Source organism: Macrotis lagotis, chromosome X, assembly GCF_037893015.1.
Source record: "Macrotis lagotis isolate mMagLag1 chromosome X, bilby.v1.9.chrom.fasta, whole genome shotgun sequence".
Lineage (NCBI taxonomy): Eukaryota > Metazoa > Chordata > Mammalia > Peramelemorphia > Peramelidae > Macrotis > Macrotis lagotis.
Window position 1 is genome coordinate 268,658,621 of NC_133666.1, and position 22,931 is coordinate 268,681,551.

The 22,931-nt window shown below is 36.5% G+C and overlaps 2 protein-coding genes across 5 annotated transcripts in view; one reads left to right on the forward strand and one right to left on the reverse strand.

The window, feature by feature from the left end:
* The window catches only part of PLPP1 (phospholipid phosphatase 1), a 128,336-nt gene extending 119,983 nt beyond the window's left edge, over positions 1 to 8,353 (forward strand). For both annotated transcript variants that reach the window (XM_074206559.1, XM_074206560.1), the window contains exons 5-6: positions 7,006 to 7,182; positions 7,884 to 8,353. In XM_074206559.1, coding sequence (XP_074062660.1) covers positions 7,006 to 7,182; positions 7,884 to 8,015 — 309 coding nt within the window. In that variant the 3' untranslated portion in view covers positions 8,016 to 8,353. The remainder of the gene's footprint in view (positions 1 to 7,005; positions 7,183 to 7,883) is intronic.
* MTREX (Mtr4 exosome RNA helicase) overlaps positions 5,746 to 22,931 on the reverse strand; it is a 91,797-nt gene continuing 74,611 nt past the window's right edge. For 2 of the 3 annotated variants that reach the window (XM_074206556.1, XM_074206557.1), the window contains exons 26-27: positions 8,984 to 9,088; positions 5,747 to 8,503 (exon numbers count right to left, since the gene is read on the reverse strand). In XM_074206556.1, coding sequence (XP_074062657.1) covers positions 8,451 to 8,503; positions 8,984 to 9,088 — 158 coding nt within the window. In that variant the 3' untranslated portion in view covers positions 5,747 to 8,450. Of the gene's footprint in view, positions 8,504 to 8,983; positions 9,089 to 22,931 lie in introns of all 3 variants that reach the window. The other variant, XM_074206558.1, reaches the window with a different exon arrangement.

Below are 22,931 nucleotides of genomic sequence, written 5' to 3' on the forward strand. Positions count from 1 at the left end.
AAGCAGGAACTTAGGGGCAGAACTTAGACAAAAGTTCATAGGTTTCGACATTCAGGGTCTTACAGGCATTCAGGCTAAAGTTCACAGATTTCAAGACTCAGGGTCTTACACAGAGTTATTTCTTGGTAGACTCCATGGTACACTGGCCATTCCAGTTGTCTGTTTTCTGTACCTAAAGACCCTCTCATTTGTAACAGAAAAGACCTGGCCTCTTCTTTACTGAGAAAATAAAGGCTGTCCTAGCTTTGTGACTGTGGGCGAGTCACCCTGTTTTCTCAAAGAGAAAATGGAGATAAAGAGTGCACCTCCTTGCCAGGGGGTGGTGAAGCTCATATTGGGCTTGGCACAGGACCCCTCTTTCTGCCAGCCTTCCTATGGCTTCAGCAGCTGTGTCTGGGAAGATAGATGAGGTGATTGACATGGTCTGGGAGAGGACTCAGATTAAGGATGGTGGCCTTGTGAGTGGAGGCCAGGTAGGAGACAGGAGCAGCATTCAGTAATGATCATCTGAATCTTTGGGGTGAATTGGGGAAGTTTGGGGGTAGGACTCAGTTTGGAATGGAAAACAGCTGATTTCTGTTTTGGAAATAGTAAGTTTCGTAGGTGATTAAAAATGTGTGGAAGAGATCCTGGGGACTGGATCCTGCCCTGGGAGCTTAAGGCCACAGGAGCTCCTGAGGTCTTAAATGAGATCCTTGGTGATCTCGCTTTCTTTCTGTCTTATTCAGTATTTTTTTTTCCCTGGCTGCTTCCTTGCTTCCTATAATCATGCCAAGGACTTTCCTAACTTTCAGACAATTTCCTTTAAACTCATCATCTCCTGTATTTCCACTACCTTTCATAGCCACAATTTTTAAAACTTGAGTGCATCTCCTCCATATATATATAAATATATATATATATATATATACACACATACATATATATATATATATATATATATATATATATATATATATATATATATATATATATATATATATATATATATATATATTTACTTGGAACCTGTTCTGATTGTTTCAACAGCTCCCCTTCCCTTGTTTTTGGTGTACCACATTGTCCTAAATTATGGTAGGGCATCCAGCTGAGCCTCAGAACTTGGCCACTTGCCTCTTTCTTGCCCAGTGGTGCCCCTTCACATCAAACCCTCCAGCATTTTTAGACTGGGGAAATGTAGCTGCTACTGATGTGCCTTGCCTTGGATGAGTTGGCAGCCTTGCTCTACGCTGTAAATGGTGACAGGAGGGTTCAGATAAGAAGGAGAGAGGCTGCCTCCTCACTTCTCCCCCCTTCCCTAACTCCCTCATGGGCACAGAGCCCACCTAGTAAGTCCACAAAGTGTGCTCTTTGGAGCCAGCTGAAGATACCAAGTAGGGATGTAAGGAAGGGAGTTAGGGAAATATTAATAATAGGCAGTAAATTAACTTGACTAAATAAAGGGTTGGGGATAGGGTCTGTCAACCTCAGATGTAAAGATTTAATGAAAATGAAAATCCAAATAAATAGTTTTGTTTTTTTAAATGAGTCTTTTCTTCTAAGTGAAACAGGATGGAACAGCTGTGTGTTGCATTTCACTGAATATCAGCAATGGAAATATTTACTTGACGTGGATGTTGGACTCAGTCTTCATTTCAGCCTCTGAATACACAGATGTCTCGTTGCTTTCCAGCCCTCACATTTATGTAAAATGTTTGACCGCAAAAAAAATAAAATCCTTTGCAGATGACTCATCTTATTACTCTGGGCATCGAGCTCTGGGGCCATCTCCACTTGAAGCAGGGCTCCGTAGTCATTTAAAGATGGATTTTGTTGTCCAAAAGCTTCCCAGGCATGACTTCTTCTGAGAGAGTGACATCAGATAGAGCGGCTCCTCCATGGTGCAAGATGGAGGGACTTACTCTAAAGAAACTGCACTGGTTATTGTTTCTGGTTTCTGAAATAGAGCAACCAAAGAGATAGCCTCCAGGAAAGCAGCATTGGTTCACTGGACAGCCGAGAGGTTTCTTTGCACACATGCTAGATATACATTTCCCCTTGGATAGGCTAAATACAAAGGGGGAACCTGAGACTTTGTGACCATCTTAGGCAGGAAAGGGTCTTAGAATGAGGAGGGCCTTGGCAGGGCTAGCACTTCAGTGATCTATTTATTCCCAGAGTAAACTTTTTTCCGTTGTTGAATGCAGCTGAAAAATCATCACCTTGTGACATATCTCCCCATGCTCCCCCCTCCACTTATTTATTTTTAATATTCTTTTAAAATTTTGAGTTCCAAATCCTCTCCTATAATTCATTGAGAAGGCAAATATGTGATAGCATTTGTACATGTGAAATCTTGCAAAATATGTTTCTATGTTAGCCATATTTCAAAAAGAGTTAGAAAAAGAGAGTGAGGAAATCATTTCAGTTTGCACTCAAGAGTTCCATAGTTGTCTCCTTGGAGATAGCATTTTTTTTCGTCATGAGTTCTTTGGAACCGTCTTGAATCAGAGTAGCCAAGTCTTTCACAGTTGATCATCAATACAACATTGCTGTTCCTGGGTACAATCAGATCTCCCAGTTTTTACTTCACTTTGCACAGAGGTCTTGCCATGCTTTTCTGAAACCATCCCCCTTGTCATTTCCCACAGCACAGTGTTATTCCATCACAATCTTGCCACAACTTGCTCTACCATTTCCCAGCTAATGGACATCCCCTTCCAATTCTCTGCCATCACAAAAAGAGCTCCTATAAATATTTTTTGTGCATGGTTTCTTTGGGATATAGACCTAGTCAATGGTATTACTGGGTCAAAAGATATGCAGGTTCATAGCCCTTTGGCCATTATTCCAAATTAGAGTGGTTAGACCAGTTAACTACTCCACCAGCATTTTATTAATGTACCGATTTTTCTCCTCATCTCTAACATTTTGTCATTTCAGATAGATGTCCCTCGGAGTTGTTTTAATTTACTTTTCTCTAATCAAAAATGGGTATTTTTTCATTAAATATATATCTTGATTATAGATATAGATGGATAGCTTTCATTTCTTCTGAAAAGTGCCTGTTTATATATTTTGACCATTTATCAGTTGGGAGAAGGCTCATAGTTATAGAAATTTGACTCATTTCAGGATACATTGAGAAATGAGGCCTTTATCAGAAACTTGTAAAGTTTCCCTGATTATTTCTTTTAGATGTTTTTGCTTTTGCTTTGTCCGAGTTAGTGATTGCTATCCCTTTTTTACTTGTTGAAATATATTCTGAATTTTGCTCCAGCCTATCATTTTAACTGTGTATCTTGTTTCAAGTGTGTAAACAATTATTGTTGAATTCTGGTTTATGCTGTCTGCTTCTATTTTTTAGGTGAACCCATCCTACTTATATTCAGTTATCTTAGTGTATTTTCCTCCATCCTGTTGTCTTGTTTCTTTCTTCTCCTTTGCCTCCCCCTTTAACCTTTGCCTGCTCATCTCTTTTAGACCTCCCTTAATTTGACCTCTTTTATCATTCTACCTTCTTTCCCCCTTCTGTTATCCCCTTTCCTTCCTATTTCCTCTGTTGGGTAACTTACATTTCCATATACAAATGAGTATGTTTTCTATGCCTACCCACCTCATTTCTTCTACCATTGAAAAAGCTTTTCCTTGCACACTTTTATTGTGAAGTGTTCCCCATTCTACCTCTCTTCCCTCTTCTCCCAGTGCATCCTTCTTCCTCACTCTATTTTTTTGGAAATCACTTCCAACATAATTTACTCAAATTCATGCCCTTTTAATATTAGTAAACTCCTTTTAACAGCCCTATTGATAGTCCCTTATGATTATCTTTCACATTTTTTCCATTTTATGCTTCTCGGGTATGAAAAATGTTCTATTTCAGCTTTGTCCTTTTTCAAGAGTGCTTAAAAATCTTCTATTTTATTAAATATCTATTTTTTTTCCTTTGAAGGATTATACTGTTTTGTTGGGTAAGCTATTCTTGGTTGTAATCCCAGCTCCTTTGCCTTCTAGAATATATTCCAAATTCTCCACTTCTTTAATGTAGAAGACAGTAAATCTTGTGTGATTCTAAGGCTCTATGACATCTCCACCTCCTGCTTTTCAAGTAGCAGTTTAAATTCCACATTCTGCAAGAAAGCTTCAATACTAAGAGCTTTACTTGAAAATTATCTCCGATTTATCTTCTATTCTCTGTTGTATAACAGTTGTTTGCATGTTGACATTTCCCCCCCACTGGCTAGCTGAAAATCTAGAAAGGATCTCTATTTGAGTGATCTCAGGAGTGAAAGGAAGGAAAAGATAGATGCAAGAAATACTCTGAAGGAAAAACAAAGGGATTTGTAACTGGTGAAGGAGAGAGAAGTCATTGAAGACTCAAGGGTATTAAAACTAGGGGACTATAAAAGACAACTGTCAACAAGGAAGTCTAGAGGGCATCCTGGGTTAGGGGGAAGGTAATGAATTGTTAAATAGGTTTTGAATTCAAGTACTTGTTAGTTCTTAGGAGTAAAGATAGAACAGTTCAGAATCTCCCCACCGGTCCAGACTGATTAGTTCAGTAAAGGGGAAAATTAATTGTAGAATGGCAGAAGCATTAAATTCTGGAAAAGTGAGACCTAGTGTCCTGGAAGCACACTGCATTCATGGCCAGGATCAAGAGGATTCTTAAGGGTGAGCTGTTCATGCCTTTAGGGAAGGATAAATCTAATGTAATCCGTCATGGGAAGGAAAGATTTTCTCATACTTGGCCTTCTTCCTTTCTGGCCTTCTATGTTGATTCTTGCTGAACTTTTTGAGACTCCTCTATTTTTTTGAAAAAGTTGTTTCAGTAGTCTCTGAATTTCAGCAGAGCACCTTAACACTCTCAGGGAACGTGTGGGAAGGCTGAAGCCACCTAGATAAGCCATGTTAAAGACACTGAAGGAAAGGAATCTGAAAACCAGCTTGGCCATGGATAGTGGTTCAATGCTTTGTTTTCCCTTTTGTATGTAAAGTCTACTTAAAGGGAAAAGGGACTTTATAGCATTTAGATGACCTTAAATCCCTTAACCCATCTGCAACTGTTTTTCTCATCTACTAAACTGAGGGTTGGTTTTAATAACTTGGAGTCTCTTCCTTCTAAATCCGTGTTCCTGTATTTTAGCCTGGCAGACTTTTTCGATGGGCAACTTTCTGGTAGGGTGGTGGTGGACTGCACTATGTATATCTTTTTCTTTATAACTTCTGCTTTTCCTAGCATTTTGCAGTCCTTCCTGGAGTTATGGCCTCTTATTTTTGCTGCTGGGCCTTTTCTCCTCAAAGTGATCCTTGGATGTGATCCCAGTTACTTTACCACACCTTTTTCCTCTAGTCTGCCTGCCAACTTCCTGACCTTTGTGAATTGCCTTGTGTCCTGAAGTCTTTTTGCCACCATTTCAAATTGGGCTTCTTCCCACTGCTTGTTTCTCTTCCTTTTTCCCCTCATTGTCCAAACCTTCAAGACTCTAAACACCCAAGTTTTCCTCTGCTCTTTGGAGCAACTCATAAGGAGTTCAATCTCTGTGTTCCCTTTTCTGTGTAATTTGGGAAATCCTGGTTTTACGGTTTATAGTTTAAGAATCTGAAAAAAATATTTTACAATTAAGAATCACTGAACCTTAAAACGAGAAGAGATATCTTAGAGATCTAATCTACCAGCAGAATTGAGAGTAAATGAATAAAACTTTTTTTTTGAGGAAAAAATAAAATGAAAATGACCACGCATGGTGGACACTTCGGTTTTTATAGTATGAATTCCTTGAGGCTTATCATTCATGTTTTTTATCTTTGTTTCTCTAGTGCTTAGCTTTTAGTGCTTGTCTAGGTTGATTTTGTGTCTTTTATAACATACTCTCAGGGGAGATGGGATTAATTGGTAGTAGTGATAATTTAGGCCTATGGAACTTCCAAGTTGGACTAGTTTAGGAGACAACATGGATGTGTCAGAAAGAGGAATAAGAAGATCCAGAGTGAGCTTCCTATATGATTAATGAACCAGGGAGAAGTAGTTGTTGCCCAGGAGTGGGCCTGAGGCGTTCACATAATACTTGCTAGCTCCATGACTGCTTAGATTTATGCTCTAACAGGGAATGGTTGACTAAAATCTGTTGGCTTACTGCTATGAGAAGGCAATGCATTTTAGAAACATTTAGTGCATAGGACTTGTGGTGGTAGAGGCCAGGCTGATCTCTGTTCAAAGTGCAGGAATATCCAGATCAGCTTATGTGTGGAGTGTTGCTGCACTGTCTTAGAGAATGACCAAAAATGCTGATCCCCCAAACCAAGGGGGGATCCCATGTAACTCACTGACTTATCACTAGACTGTATAATAGGCTGAACACATTGAGTAAATATTAATCTTATGTCAAAGATGAATTTTTCTTAAATTCTGAATAACTTTAAAAATAGTCACAAGAAGATGGTCCAAACATAGTGAGAAGGCTAAATATTCATTTTGAATCACTTCATTTGATGAACTGGGGGGTAGGAAGTTCATTAATAAGAGAAGGTGGTCTCCAGCTCCTGGCTATGGCTGGTCTAAAGGAGACAGTGAAGACCTTCATTTATGGCTCTTTATTCCCAGAGTTAAATGTTCCTATTTCCTCTAGATTGTCCAGGATAAAGAGTAAAATAAAATCCAAATCAACAAGTATGGATTGAGTGGATTTTCTAACTTAAACCTATTCTTAATTAGTGCAGTGGTTTTAATCCCCATTATCAAAATTACTTAGTTGAAAAGTGAATAGCACTGGATGTTTTAATTGTCCAGTGTCCTTTAATTATGAGAACTTCCACTCCCAGAAATGTGGCAGATTTAGCTGTTTCAAAACAATTTGACTTTCAGTATCTGACTTGCTCTTGTGATAATCACTCATCATAAATAATAAACCTAGCTACCTTTTAATAAACATTTGAATACTATGATGTAAAACAAAATGGGGGTTTTAAATGGGCACATCCAAAGGAAACTTTTCACTTCATTGGCTTGTCCTTGTTTCTCTTTAGCTTTATCTCCAAGCCAGAATGAAGGCGGATTGGGCACGACTTTTACGCCCCACACTTCAGTTTGCTTTCATCGCTTTATCTATCTATGTGGGGCTTTCTCGTGTTTCTGATTATAAACATCACTGGAGTGATGTGCTGACTGGACTCATCCAGGGAGCTGTGGTTGCAATACTTGTTGTAAGTATACAAGCTCAGATGAGGAACAGCTTTAACAGTGTTCCAAGAGTAAGCAACATTTAAGAGTTGGACCTTCAAATCAAACCTGTAGATCAGGAAAGTCAGGCTTCCAGATAGTGAACTGAGTTAAGGGTGGAACTGGGCCATAAGCTCATTTTTTTTTTATTTCCAGGTGTACTAAAGACTGTCTGTTTTCATGGAACTAGAGAGGATATCCTAGAACTAGAATTTCATGGAACTAGCTAGCAAGGCTATAAAGGAACATCGAAGGAAGAATTCTAAAGCTGTTCTACTTTAGCCTTTGATTAGACAAGAAAAGAGCTTTGACATAGACTCTGTACCTAGTAAATCGTATCCCCTCATACCCAATTAAAAAGTATACAGACCCAAACCCAAGAGTGAATTTTGTATTTGATGGAGGATTGCCATCTATAAGTCTTCTGGGCATTATAGAATGTTATTGCTTTAGGCAAAATTACCAAATCATTGCATCTTCAGTACTTTTTAAAAGACCAGAACTGTCAAATGGCAAAATGCAGCCCTTGAATGATAGAGATCCCTTAAAGGCAAATTACTACAGAAGGGAATTTGATATGGAAAAGAAAATAAATAAAGAGTTGTCCAAATATTTTCCCCAATCCCTACATTGTCTCTTATTCTAGAGAAAATTTCAGTAAATAATATTTCAATCTACTTCTTAGGTTGTGTTTGTATCAGATTTTTTTGAGGAAAGAAACTGTCCATTTAAGCAAAGAAAAGAAGAGGACTCACATACAACTTTGCATGAGACGCCAACAAATGGAAATCATTACGGAAGCAATCATCAAGCATAAGGAGCTAAAATTGCCTGCTTTCTAAAGGAAAATGATAACAGCAGGAGGAAAACATCATGTTCATTTTCTTCCTGGTGTAAAAAGCCTTTAAGGGACTGCTGCTGCTATACCTCTCAGACGCCCACTTTACCTGTGTATATAGTCACATTTAACACAGTAATAGCTTTAAAATTCATTCAAAAGATTTCAAGCCTTTCACTAAAACATTACCCACCTGTACATTTTTTTATTAAAATAATGTGGTAATAATGCTTTTATGTACAAATGTGTTATGTCATATACTTTGCTAGAATGATGCTTGTTTTAAATACAGTACAAATTAAAATGTTTATGATGAAGACTGTCTTGGAATTAGAGTTGTCTGTTTACAGAAAATTCAAAGAACGGCTCTGTTGAACTCATACATGATGACTGTCATTAAGTGGTTGATTGATTCTACAGGTAAAGGCTAGCAGCAAACACAATATCTCTCTTGATTTTGGTGATTCCTACAATAAAGGAAAATAGACATGAATGCCAAGCAGGGACACACACATACAATATTACAATTGAATAATATACTTAACAGTGATGGCAACCCCCCCCCAACATTATCACACTTCCCTAGCATAAAATGTGATTCAAATTATTCAACTATTAACTAACTAGGGTGAATACTTCAGCTGGCACAGGATGACAGTGACATTCCTTTTGATTTGATTTAGAATCATAAGGTACAGAAGAGAAACATTTGCAAATGTAGAATCAAAAAAAGTTGTTTAGAACCATGAAATCAGAATTAGTATTGATGCTTTAAACGCTGACACGAACTTGGCCTTCAGCAGGCTTGGCCCATACAACCACTTATCCAGATACAAAGCACAAGAATGCTTCTATTGAAGCAAAACACATATTACATAAGACGCCCAAAGTTTGACAGTTTAGAATTATTAAGGAAAAATTCCATTAGTTATGGATAAGGTACAAACCTTCTGCAAATTTATTCTCCAGTTCAGTGTTTCCAATAGCTTTTGCTGCTTGACACATCTGCCGAAGCAATTCTTCCAAACGCCTCATGCAACGAATTATGCTGCCTAGTCAAAAAAAGAACAATTACCTAACTGCTTGGACCTGGAAAAAAGTTCTTTCCTGGGGTAATTCAGGCTGAAGAGACATGTGTTGAATTTTACATCCCACTGCCTTGGGAGTTTGAGGCCAGCAATAGATTTGAATTTATAAAGCATTTTTCCCCTAAAAGAGTTACAAGCTTGCTAAAAGTTTACCCTGGGAAATATTTGGGCTTCAAACTTGGCTGTTATTTGCTAGGTGTGTGACCTTTGGACAGCTTTAGCTCTGGCTGCCCTGTGGGATCAACAAATCTAATGTTAGAAGGCTCCTTAGTTCAAATCCCTTGTTTTACAAATAAAACAGGTCAGGAGAAATAATAGTTATTCCCCTATATGGGGAAAACTGGGAATCAAAAGCCCAACTCCAAATCCAGTTAATGGCTTTCTCTTTGTGTAGCATACAAGAAATAGAACCAGAGAATGTTCAAGGTATCTACAATATCTAAATCTTGGAACATTACTACCCCTTCATGTAAAGCAAGAACTAATGTCAAGGCCAAGGGTACTATCTAGTTCTTCCCATACCCTCACTGAAATTTTGGGACACTAAGATCTTGTGTGAGAGGAGTTTGCTAAATATCACATTAGATGTCAACTATCTCAGTTCCAGATATCTAAAGGCCCACAGAGTTCTCAAAATGCACAATTTCCATTCTATTTTAAATAACAATTACTCATGAGATCTCACCCAAGGCATCCTAATAACTTGTTAAAAAAAACCATTAAGCTAAACAATCTCCTTTTCATCTTTTATCCTAGCCTTGTACACAAGATAAAGACTTAAGTGAGTTTTCTTCAAATAATGTTTTTAAAAATATAGACACAATTAACAAAAAATTAACACACCTAATTAGTGAAGCACTGCTTATTTACTTGGATTAAGAAAAAATCTTTGTCTTGCTACACTAATAAAAGACAATCATCTTATCCACTCTGGGTTGTTATTTAATTATGTCTTACTCTTCGGGATCCCATTTGATATTTTCTTGGTAAAGGTAATGTAGTGGTTGGCTATTTCCTTCTCCAGACCATTTTATAGATGAGGAAACTGAGGCAAACAGGGTTAAGTAACTTGCCCAAGGCAAGCTAGGAAGTGTCTGAGTCAGAATTTGAACTCTGTCTGCAGGCCAGCTTGGATTCTATCTAAGCTGTATAGTGTGACAAACTAGTTAATTGTGCTTGGTCACCCATTTTTTTGTGTATTTTTTTTTCTTAAAAGATTTTATTTATTTTGAGTTTTACAATTCCCCCCCCAACCCTACTCCCTTCCTGCCACCCCCCACAGAGGGCATTCTGCCAGTCTCTACATTATTTCCATGTACACATTGATCCAAATTGAATGTGATAAGAGAGAAATCACATCCTCAAGGAAGAAGCACAAAGTAAAAGAGATAGCAAGATCAGACAATAAGATTTCAGTCCCCCCCCCCAAAAAAAAAATTTAAGGTAATAGTTTTTGGTCTTTGTTCAAACTCCACAGTTCTTTCTCTGGATACAGATGGTAGATAGCCCAAAACTGTCCCTGATCGTTGCACTGATGGAATGAGCAAGTCCATCAAGGTTGATCATCACTCCGATGTTGCTGTTAGGGTGTACAGTGTTTTTCTGGTTCTGCTCATCTCACTCATTATCAGTTCATGCAAATCCCTCCAGGCTTCCCTGAATTCCTGTCCCTCCTGGTTTCTAATAGAAAATAGTGTTCCATGACATACACAGACCACAGTTTGCTAAGCCATTCCCCAAGTGAAGGATATTTGTTTGATTCCAATTCTTTGCCACCACGAACAGGGCTGCTATGAACATTTTTGTACAGGTGACCCTTTTTCACCATCTCTTAAGGGAATAGACCCAGTAGAAGTACTGCTGGATCAAAGGGTATGCACATTTTTGTTGCCCTTTGGGCACAGTTCCAGACTGCTCTCCAGAAAGGTTGGATGAGTTCACAGATCCACCAACAATGTATTAGTGTCCCAGATTTCCCACATCCCTTCCAACAATGATCATTGTCCTTTCTAGTCATATTAGCCAATCTGAGAGGTGTGAGGTGGTACCTCGGAGATGATCGTCCATTTTTATAAAGCTTTCTTCTCACTATTAGTTTTCTCATAAGATTGCCATATATCTAATTTTTAGTTTAGATAGTAAAGGGTCATAGCTCAGGGCCCAAGATAAAAGAAAATCTATAATATTTCTAATATTCACAGATCCTTAGAACTTAATGCTGGCACACTATTTGCAAGACATCTCTTAAGTAGAATCACCTAAGGCCCTGTACTTGATCTTCTACTGATCAAGTTTTTAATCAATAAATTTGGATAAAGATTTTTTTGATACTCATACAATCACAGATTCAGAGCTTGAAGGAACCTTGTGATACTTAGTCCAAGTCCCCTTGGATTTGTTAGATAAGGAAATTCAGGTCTAGTGAGGTTGAGCTTGCCCAAGATCACACCAGATAAGTGAGAGCTAAACACAGGTCTTCATCGCCCCACTGCACCACAGTGCCTTCCAATATAAGTTGTGAAGGAAAGGTTTCTTGGGAAAATGCTATATATGCTATATAAATTTTTGTAATGAAGACCCCAAAATACCCCTAGTTTAGAAAAATGGCTGTCAAAAATGAATACTATCATAGGCTTGCACTGAGACACAAATTACTAGAGCAAAAGTTGATGATTTTGCTCTATTCTGTTTTGTAAAACCACCACAGGAGCACTCCATTCTAAACATCACCAATTTAGGAAGGATGTTGGATAAACTGGAGAATATTCAAAAGAGGATAATCAAGTTTGTGCAAAAACTGTAGATTATGACCTCTGAGGATCAATCTGGGGAAAAGGGAAAATTAGAAGGAGGGGAGAAAAGAATGAAGGTCTAACAGTGAAGGAAGCTTAGACCTGCTTGCTTAATTTCAAAGGAAAGAATTTAGGAATAATGGGTAAAAGTTGCCAAACAACTCAAGCCAAAACTTTTTTAGGCTTGAATTTAACAATAATTTCACAAAGGAATTTATTCCAACACATACTGGGAAATAGTGAGTTCTCCTTTATGGAACTCTAAGCAAAGATCTACATTAGAGGTACATTACAGAAGGGATTCTTGTTCAGAGCTTGAAAGGTCCTAGATCAAGGGCCTCACTAATTCTGATTGTGACAGTCATCACTTCTCAACCTTCTGATATCTTCTGTTCCTAAGAGCTTAAGTGCTTTTCAGCAATGCCCTAGACTTTGGGGGGTGGGGGGAAGTATGGTCCTAGAAAAACAAGCCCAATGTTAATATTACTTATCAGACTAAAACACTTTCATAGTAAAATTAAAATTATGAAAAAATGTTCAAGATAGTTATGTGCATTTTTTTTTACTAGTGACATAAATTTTTTTCACTGAGAATCTACTTTCTGGTAGTCAGGTCAGTTCAACTTAATAATCTCTCAGTGTACCCCAAAAAAATCTTAGTGCAGCTTTAGCTTTTAAAGTTTTGGGATAAACTGACTCTCCTGGTGAAGGATTTATAAAATTAGAGATAGCAGGATTAATAGCCTTTTCTTGTTGCTTCTTTCAACCAGTTACTTTATAGGAAAAAAAATTAAGAGCAAACAGCCCCTCCCTAAAAGATTACTGAATCAAAAAGAATGGGGTTCTAAATCCTGATACAAAGTGTTTGTACCTTAGGCAAATCACTTCCCCTCTATGGGCCTAAGTTCCAGAACTACAGTGTAGTTCTAAGATCTGTTAGGAACAGTACGAGACATAAATCTTGCCTTAAGTATCAGATTTTCAACATGTAGGAGCCAGAATGCTGGATTTTGTAGACTAAAGTCTCAAGGAAGAAGAACCCAACTTAACCCTAACTTTTCTGTGTGGGTATCCTAGCACGGTTTTCAGTAAACAAGAAGTCTAGAAGAACAGAAATTAAAAAAGGGCAACTCCATGAAATAAGGAAAAGATAAAAGACATAAAAACTGGAAGTGGGAGGGGAAACCCAGAATTTAGAAAAGAAGCCATTTCCAAGAACATCTCATAAGATAATTTTGCTTAAATAAAATTATCTTTATTTCTTGGCACCTAGATTTTAGTTCTCTTAAATGACTTGTAAAACCATGAAATAAAACTATTTAAATGCCAAACCTGGTAGCTATAGTACCAAGTCATTATAATTTTTCCAGAATGGGCATGACAGTACAACTCTCAAACTCATAAACAGATATATTTTTTGGTTCTCCAGTACTTTCTTCTTCCAGAAGGAAGAATTAAGTGACTTTTCCATTTGTGTACTTTTAAAAAGACACCCCAACTGCCCATTCTGTGAAGTGTATTAAGTCTGAGATGAGATAAAAATAAAACTTCCTTTTTTTTATGAAAGGATTCAACTTGTCTTCCTTAAAGCATTCTTTGTAACAAATATTTTAAAAAAATTAAAATAAATACAAGTATTAAATCTGTACTACACACACACACATTTTCAAATTTAATACACCACTGAACTTAATAAACAAAACAAATCGTTAGGAATGCATTTTTATATTCCTAAGATAAAAGTATGATTTTAAATTTGTAAAGAGGCTTTAAGATGTAAAATATTGCATACACCTTTAAAGATTCTCCCCAGTTTCAATTTTTTCCCCTCTTATAATCAAAACTTTTGGAAACATTTCTGTTGCTAAATAGATTTTGCTGACATAGGTAAGGAACCATCAGAGGCAAGTGTTTTCCAATAGTGACAAAATAAGTGGCATAGATATGTCAATAAGTATTCAACTGAATAACTGAATTGGTTCAAATGCAATGATTCTGGATATAATTCTCTTTATAATCACGTGACCATTGAAGACACTACAAATCAACTCAGATTTTTTATCTAAATAGTATCCTAAAGGCACTAGGGAACTAGTATCTAAACTATCAGTTTATAATAGGTTTCCCAAGGGGATTAAACAAAGTATGTATTCACTTGTTTTTCTCATATAATGTACAAAGGGCTTGTATTTTTGTCCTTATTTACAGATATAACTAAAACTGTCTAAGTTTCAAACTCATCATTCTGATAACTAAAGGGAATGAAACTGCCATTCTGAGTTACAATTTCCTTACAAACTTTGATGTACATGATGACACCATTCTTTGTCACAGAATTGACTGTTAGAGCTATAAGTTTTAAGAGTTTGATACTGAATTAAAGCAAAAAAAAAAAAAGCAAATATTTTACAGTTAGTGAATACAACAAGAACAGATCAGTTATCAAGAACATATGACAGTGTGTCTGTATAATTCCTGGACACAAACAACAGTTGTCTTACAGGTGTGCTGTCAGGTAAGATTTAATCTAGTCTTTTTCCTTTAATCTTTTAGATGAAGAATAAACTGCCAAAGGTTAGAAAGTTAGTGGCCAAGTATTACTGTACTCACATTTAAAGTCAAACACAGAATGGTTTTGTTTTCATCAGAGATGCATGGGAATGTATATTTTAAAGCTACATAAAAGAAAATCGGCTGATATTTAGGAAGATGGTAAGTTGGAGACTAGTTTCTGACAATGGAATGTGAAAGGAAATCCCTGACCACAAGATATGCTAAGACTTATTCCATTCAGCAAAGGGAAAGGGAAGAAGAGGAAAAAGATATAAGCTTAGCTTCTTCTTTGGGTTATTAGTAAAACAAATGTGGTTGTTTAATTTACATTTCCAGATTAGAAATGCTCAACTGATTTTCTTTCAAAAATTTAACGACTATTATATATAAGTTTCTATTCCAAAGGAAACATGCAATGCAAATCCTTTCTCTTCATAGCAATAGGCTGACTCACAAATGTCATTTTAACCACTCTAGCAAAAACTGACCCAGACCATTTCTCTTATAACCCTATATTTCCAAGCAATGCACTGTTTGAGGGCCTTTATCTATGAACTAGGCAGGCTCCTTATCTATCTCCTAAACATAAAAGTTTAAGCTATTTATAACACATTCAGTTCTATGACATTTCAGTACATTGACCAACAGAGCAACCTAGGAGAAAAAACAGTATCTGGAAGACAAATCTTTAGTTAAAACCATATGGACTGAATTATTAAGATAAAACTTAGCCCCAAATAACTGAACTAAGCAAATCTTCAGAGCACAGCCACGCTGCATTCTGGCAAACACTGACTTTAATTTTGGAAAAGCTCAATGTTGTTGCAGAGTCTCAGATTACTGAAAAATAATTAGGAAAATGAAGCCACGAGGCACCCAGTGTGCTCACACATGGGCTACAATCTCATACTGATCATGGTTGCAAACAGATATCAAATTATATACTGTATGTGCACAAATACTTAACTACTACAGAGAGGGTGTGTTTGTGTGTGTGTGCATGCACATGCAAAAGACAGAGAGAGAGAGAGAGAGAGAGAGAGAGAGAGAGAGAGAGAGAGAGAGAGAGAGAAGTAGTAGGGGATATCAGAAGAAAAAGGGATAAAGGAGAATTTGTTTGAACAAGATTTTCATTCTAAGTCCCACTGACAACTTTTGGGGTTGATTTCTAATGTCCAAAGGATCCCCCTTCCACAATCTGGAAGTCTTTATTTTATAGGGGAAGATTTGCCAAATAAAGTTCCTGGACATTGCTACCACCCCTCAATGACTAGCGAGAAGTAAATACAAATGCCTAAAAGTGCTCTTTTGGTTGCAAATCCTGAGATCACATTTATAAATGAATAAGTGAATACAATAGTTCACATGTAAAAATCTTCCTCACACACCATTTTTTGGTGATTTTGATGCCTCTTAGGTCTTCATCATATCCTTCAAAAGGAACCATCTGGTAGAGGGTAAATTCTCTTCGGAATTAAGGTAAGAAGGGAAGCTTAAAAACAGAATGACAGTGTGGAATTTTACAATATTAAGCATTAACTCTGGTTTTGCCATTTCCCAAGCAAACACTTCAATGTGTGCTCAAATTCAGATCCAGAAAAAAGTATCAATGCTAATAAAAATGACTATTTTTAGAGCACAAAGGCTCATTAAGAAAAATCAGTAGCAAAAAATTCCGTAAATACAAAAATCCTTCTCAAAAGTCACAAAATTGATGTTTAGTGTTTTTTATGATCATGAGTTTTCTGTGTTCGGATTAGGTTCAAATTTTGTTAATTACAACAAAACCAAAACAATATCATGCTCTCAAATGTAAAATGCCAATACATTTGGAGATCTATTTAAGCAAGAAATATTTTGGATAGGGATGTGGGGTAAAGACTAATACTATCCTCTAAACCTTAAGATAATAGAAATTGTAACAATTCTGGTCACTCAGGGCTGTGAGGCAGGATACCCACAACAGCTAGGAGCTGAAGGCTCCATCTGTTCAAAGGGATATTTGTGAAACAGCATACAGAGTTGTGGGTCATCTTTTATTTCAGGAAAATAAATTCCTGCTTAACTGCTAATGAAATAAACAACCCCTAAGCTTTTTGAAAACCCTTGGAAGGCAGAAGGACACCAATAAGTTCTCCAAGACATCTTGGCAAAGGGAGCTCGAGGTAGCATTATCCATAAGCTGAGCCCCCCAATGGAGTCCAAAACAAACCCCAATTATGACCCCAAGGCAACCCTTCTCTCCCAAAGAAAGTCTTGAACAAACAATTCTATTTAAGTTTAGTTTCATGAAGTTAAAAAGCAACTGACAGGAGTCAGTCACCTGGAGTCAGGAGTACCTGAGTTCAAATCCAACCTCAGACACTTAATAAATACCTAGCTGTGTGGCCTTGGGCAAATCACTTAACCTCAGTGCCTTAAAAAAAAAAAAGTTGAACCACCTTACTAACTTAAAATTTCCCTTAATCAAAATATGAGGTATATATTTAATATGTATTGCTAAGGCATATGGCCTTCATTAGCACAAGACAGCATTAACTCACAGGCTTAGGTCTCAGGATTTAAAGTGCTAAGTGCAGAGACCGCTGAGGCTACTATTTTCACTTTTTCAAGACCCAAGATTTTTTTTCAAATTTAAATAAGGGAACAGTAATTAAAAATTTCCAATGCTGAAATTTTTTTTCCATAAAAATTAGAGACATACTGTCTTTTGTGCCAGGGCTTCATTATATACTGCTATTAAAGATTTTTTCCCTTCTATTAAGAACTGTTTCATACTGAATCTATAAAAACATTACAACTCTTAAAAGTGGAGAAAAGAACAAAGAATAGCAAATATCCAGGTCACACCTTTTCAGCTGATGATATCATAGGAAAAAATGCAATTAGAAAAATTTTTTTAAAGTTCCACTTAAATTATGAACTTATCCAACTCAGAAGAAAACCAACCTCCATCCATATGGAAAAGTAGACTAGAAATAAGAAGGATGATCCCTAATATTTACATGGCATTTTAAGATAGCAAAGTATGTTTATAATGTTATTTCAAAGCTATTATTATTATTCTCACTTTACAAATATAGAAACCAAGGCAGGCAATCCATGAAACCATGAATCACTCTTTTGTACTTCTCATTCAAAAAAGTATAGGATAAATTCAATGTGACTTTCAAAGAGATCTCATTCATTCATTCATTCATTCATTCATTCATTCATTCATGCAAGGCAAATGGGGTTTAGTGGCTTGCCCAAGGCCATGCAAGCTAGGTTATTATTAAGTGTCTGAGACTGGATTTGAACTCAGGTACTCCTGACTCCAAGGCCAGTGCTCTGTCCATTGCACCACATAGCTGCCCCCTGAGATCTTATTTACGAGGGAAAAATATTTAAGGAAAAAAGAGGGAAAAGAAAAAGCACATACAGACTTCAGTCTTCTCATCATTTCTTAATTACTATGACTTTAAGGAGAGGAAATGTTTAAACAAATGGCATAAAAACAATATAACATCAAAGCTTAGTTTATATAATTGTAGCCTGAATCTAACTCTACAAACAGAAGATAAACTGGTATAATTTAAATTGCACAAATGACAGAAGTTAAATTGAAGCTGAAATAATCCTAAGGAGTTGAGAATAGAAGACAGAAGAACTTTAGGGTAAGCTAGTGTACTACTGAAAAGGTCAACCCTGAGGTGGAGTCTTGTACCTGGACTCTGCCCCAAACTGTCTTAAGTTTTAAATAGCGCAGAGTTCATGTTTCATGACACACAATACACAAAATTTCTACTTAGTATAAAGTTTTGAATAAAATTCATAAAGTGAAGTTTATAGACTCCTTTAGTCTTCTATCCATATGCCTGGGCAGGTATCACACAAAATCAGAGCTTTTTCTAATTAAGAAGTGAACTATGAGACTGGGCAGGGACACACTGGCAACAACAAAAAAGGGTCTTTCTTGCTGCAGATCTTGGATGTTTAGTCTTGCCATTTCTAATAAAGATATGAAAACTGAGGCCCAAAGATAGATAAATTTACTTTAGAAGTAAATAATCTTCAACAATGTTCAGAGGAAAGTACTAACAATGTACTTCACACTGAAAATGGGTAGAAAGGGCAATGACTGGGAGTGAAGTCTCAAGGAGACAGCTCTAAAAATGACATATGATGCAAATACTTGACACTGTTCCTTTAAGAAATGATTTGCATACATACACACACACACACGTATGTATCATCTCCCTTCCTAGAAATAAGCTCCATAACAACAAAAGACATATATATATAGTTCTCTAAAGTTTAAAGTGTTTTAACATACATGATCTCACTTGAGAATCCTAATAAATTTACAGGTAGGAATTTTTTATTTAATTTCATATCTGAGATTTCATAGTTTTGGGGGGATTCTCTGGTGAGGAAACAATCTTCCAATGCAGATATGCAAATGTCCTGCAATTTAAAAGTTTTAGTAGCCTGAAGCAATGAGAAGTTAAATGACTTGCTCAGTAGGTGCTAGAAGTTGAGGTCTCAACTGTCTATCCACTGGACAGTACCATCTCTCTGTGAGGCAGGGAATACAGGAATTTTTATCCCCAGTTTATACAAGGAAACTGAGGTTGAGGTAGATTAAATAACTTGTCTGTGGAATCAGCATGGTACAATCAACTTTGGATTTGGAGGACAACTTTACATCCTGATTTGCTCCTTACTGTCTGGCACAGACAAGGTACCTGACCTTTGTGGGACTTAGTCTTAACCTCCTGACTCCACCCCCACCCCCCCAATCCCAGCACCAGAAAGCATCAGAGACCTGACTCCAGAGTCTATTATCCCAAGCCATCCACTTTAACAGGATAACACAGACCATCTGTCCATCCTCTCTCTCCATGGCAGAGTCTTACTTACAGACAGAAAAGGGTTATGTATTAGAAAAATTGTACCCATGAAGCTGCCAGACTTTATGATTCTTCTATATTTAAAGTACCTGGCTTCTAAAACAAATTGCAGGAATCTAGAGATCAAATTAAAGGTGACAATAAAAAAGTAGATAAAGAGCATTTTCAGATTCTCTGGCAGAGATTAGAATGGGAAATTCCCCTTTGTTGTTTATATTGTGCTTTCAAGTAAAAAAAACAAAACCACATTTAAGTGCCTCCTCTGTGCCAGGCAATAGCTTAGAAATTCCACTGAGTCTCAAACAATAAGTGAAATGGGTATGTTTTTTCCTCTAGAGTACCAATCTAGAGTACCAACAATGAATGTTAACTCAATTCAACATTCTGGCACCCATATTTTCCCCCCAACCCAAGGATGCGAAAATGTGAATTCCTCAAAGTAGAGAGAAAATCTCTGACAAAAAAACTCCTAGTCACATCTGATTCTTCATGGCCCCAAAAGAAGTTGTCTTAAGAGACAGGACTTCCAAGGACCATTTGCTTTTCCAGCTCATTGTATAGATGAGGACATTGAGGCAAACATAGTTAAGTGACTTGCAAAGGGTCCCCCAGTAAGACACAGTAAGTGTTAGGATCTGAACTCAGTAAGACTTCAGGCCTGGCACTCTATGTTCTGTACCACCCAGATGCCTCCTCCTAACCCTTTTGCCAATCCATGTAGGCAATCAGCCTTTAATTTTATCTTAGATGATGGGAACACTGAGAGGTGAAGGGAGTTGTTCATCATCAAACAGTTTGTGTGGGTCAGAGGCAAAACTTGAATCCAAGTCATCTTTCTGGGTTCAGGGAACCCAGTTATTCACACTGATTCTTCATGTAAAACAGCAAGTGGAGTATAAATACCAGTGTGATAATCTACTTTCTGAATATATATTAAAGGAAATATTTCAAAAAACCCATGAAAACATAGGTCTGTGAGTAAGAATCAGAGCCCTGAATCCTGTAATCTGGTATTTGATCAGACTCCCATATTTCCCATATGAGGGAGCTGGGGCCCAGAGAATGGGTCACAAGCTCTTACACATAGTAAGATGGTAGGGATGGGACCTGAAGTAAGGTCCTGACTCCAAATCCTGTATTCTTTACTACATTAGAACATCAATAATCGAAGAATAATGGAGACCTGATAATAAGCTTATAACAGCAACAATACATGTGTACAAGACATTTATTTTCACAAAATGCTCATTAAAGTGAGACTGAGCAATTCTCTTAAAATAGTTTTTACAGTATAAAAAGTTAATTACTATTAATAATATTAATAGGTTGTGAAACAACTTCTCTGGTGGACTTATGATAAAGAAGGCAACTCATCCCAGAGACAGAGCCTTTGGAATCTGAACACAGACTGACATAGACTTTGTTTTCTCTCTCACTATTCTTGAAGTTTCCCTAACTTTTTTTTTGGGGGGGGGGTATGTTTACTCTCCCAACAAGGTTACTGAATAATATAAATAAACCAAATTAAATTAATAGGTTGTATCTAGTTCAATATAACCATTTTGTCTTCATAATGGTTTATGATCACAAATGACTGTATAGGTAGTTTAAATTTTGGCATCATTGATCTTTAACCATCACCTATTCATTTTTTTTTTGCAGGGCACTGGGGGTTAAGTGGCTTGCCCAAAGCCACACAGCGAGGTAATTATTAAGTGTCTGAGACCAGATTTGAATTCAGGTACTCCTGACTCCAGGGCCAGTGCTCTATCCACTGTGCCACCTAGCTGCCCCTATCTTTGTCTTATTCTTACTAAATTTACCCTTATTTATGTCTTCCATCTAACATCCCTTTTAGGTTCTAAACTTTTTCTTGTTGGTTCATCAATCTTGATTTTTCTCTGATTAGTTTTATTTCAGTAGTTTGAATTAAGGCTCATATCATCTAAATTATATAAATTATATACTAAATATGGCATCATTAATCAGTTTGTTAATAATATAAAGGTCATGAAAAGTAATTAGTTGATGAAGTATCATTCGAAGCAAATAAATCATTATTAGAAAGTAAAAGCACTGTAACTGAGTTTTCTATGGAAGAACCTAATAAACTATGATATTTTCTAATTCTTTCAAAGAACCAAAACATAGAGAAAAATAAAATATCAGTAGGAATTGTCTCTCTAAATATAGGGGTGAGAAATGTTTAGCCCACAGGCTGTAATAAGGTCTGCGATATCATTTGGTCTGGCGCTGCCAAGGCAACTGCAGGTAGGACTGGAAATTCAATAAATCTAGGAGCTTTTTAGGGGTGAATTAAATATTTGACCAAGTTAATTTTTTTAGGTTGTTTGACCGGATTTGAACCCAGGCACCCCTGACTCCAGGGCTGGTCCTTTATCCACTACGCCACCTAGCCGCCCCCAGACCAAGTTAATTTTTAAGCTGATAACTTTGGATGGCCCACAAATGGTGTTATAAATATCAAATGGTCCTTGGCAGAAAAAAAAGATTCCCTATTCCTGCTCTATTATATGACTAAGACCCTGTCATGAGATAGTAAGGAGTTTAATATGTTTTTGAAATATATATACTTTTGAACCTTAAGAATCTGTAATTCTGTCAGTGAGGTTACACCTTTCTTCAAATGAAATTTGAACTGTCGAAAAATTTTTGTCAACCAGGTGAAAACCTTGTCTGAATTTAATGAAGACTGTTCTCTGATTGACAAAAATACTTCACTTTACCCATTCTTAAACAAGCCTTTCTAGAACAGTTGTATCATTAGTCTGACCTCTAAGGAAGTAGGGAAATCTTGGAAAAACAAATGCATATTTAAAAAAACCCTATAGATAGGCCCATACCTCAATACATCTAACATGCATATGCTTCTCTAAAGCTTTATATAGTATTCTTGATATTCTGTGATATTTAATTAAATGTTATTAAATCAAGTACAGAAAACCTTGGCTAGAGTAGTTACCAATGAGAAAGACAGAAGGTGCACTAAATATTCTTATATATTTTACTTTAAAAAAAAGTGGCATTTTCTCTTAACTGAGAAAAGAAATAAACCATACCATTATTTCATAATCAATATTTTAAAAGCATTAAGATCATTTATCAAAACATTAGACAGTCTTTGAATAAGTTATTAATTTGAAACCAAATGTGAAAAATTACATTTCTAGAATATGTAGTCATATAAAAGTCTTTACCAGCTGTGTACCATAAACAAAGGTAAGAATTCTACTTTCAAGAATTCTATTTTCAGATCAAACACTCTCCACATATTCATGGAAACATTTTTGTGCGATAGTAAAATACTGGTAAAAAGAGGATTTTGATTAACTGGAGAATGGTTGCATAAATTAGTGTAAGTATGTGAAAGGATGTCACTGTTATCTTACAAGATAGGATATACATTTAGAATTCAAAGAACAAGGGAAAGTCTTATCTGAATTAATACTTAAGCAAAACAAGTAGAACCAAGAACAAAATACATAATAATTCTAATAATAAATAATGTATAAAAAAGGCAACTGAACTATGACTAAATGCAATCGATAC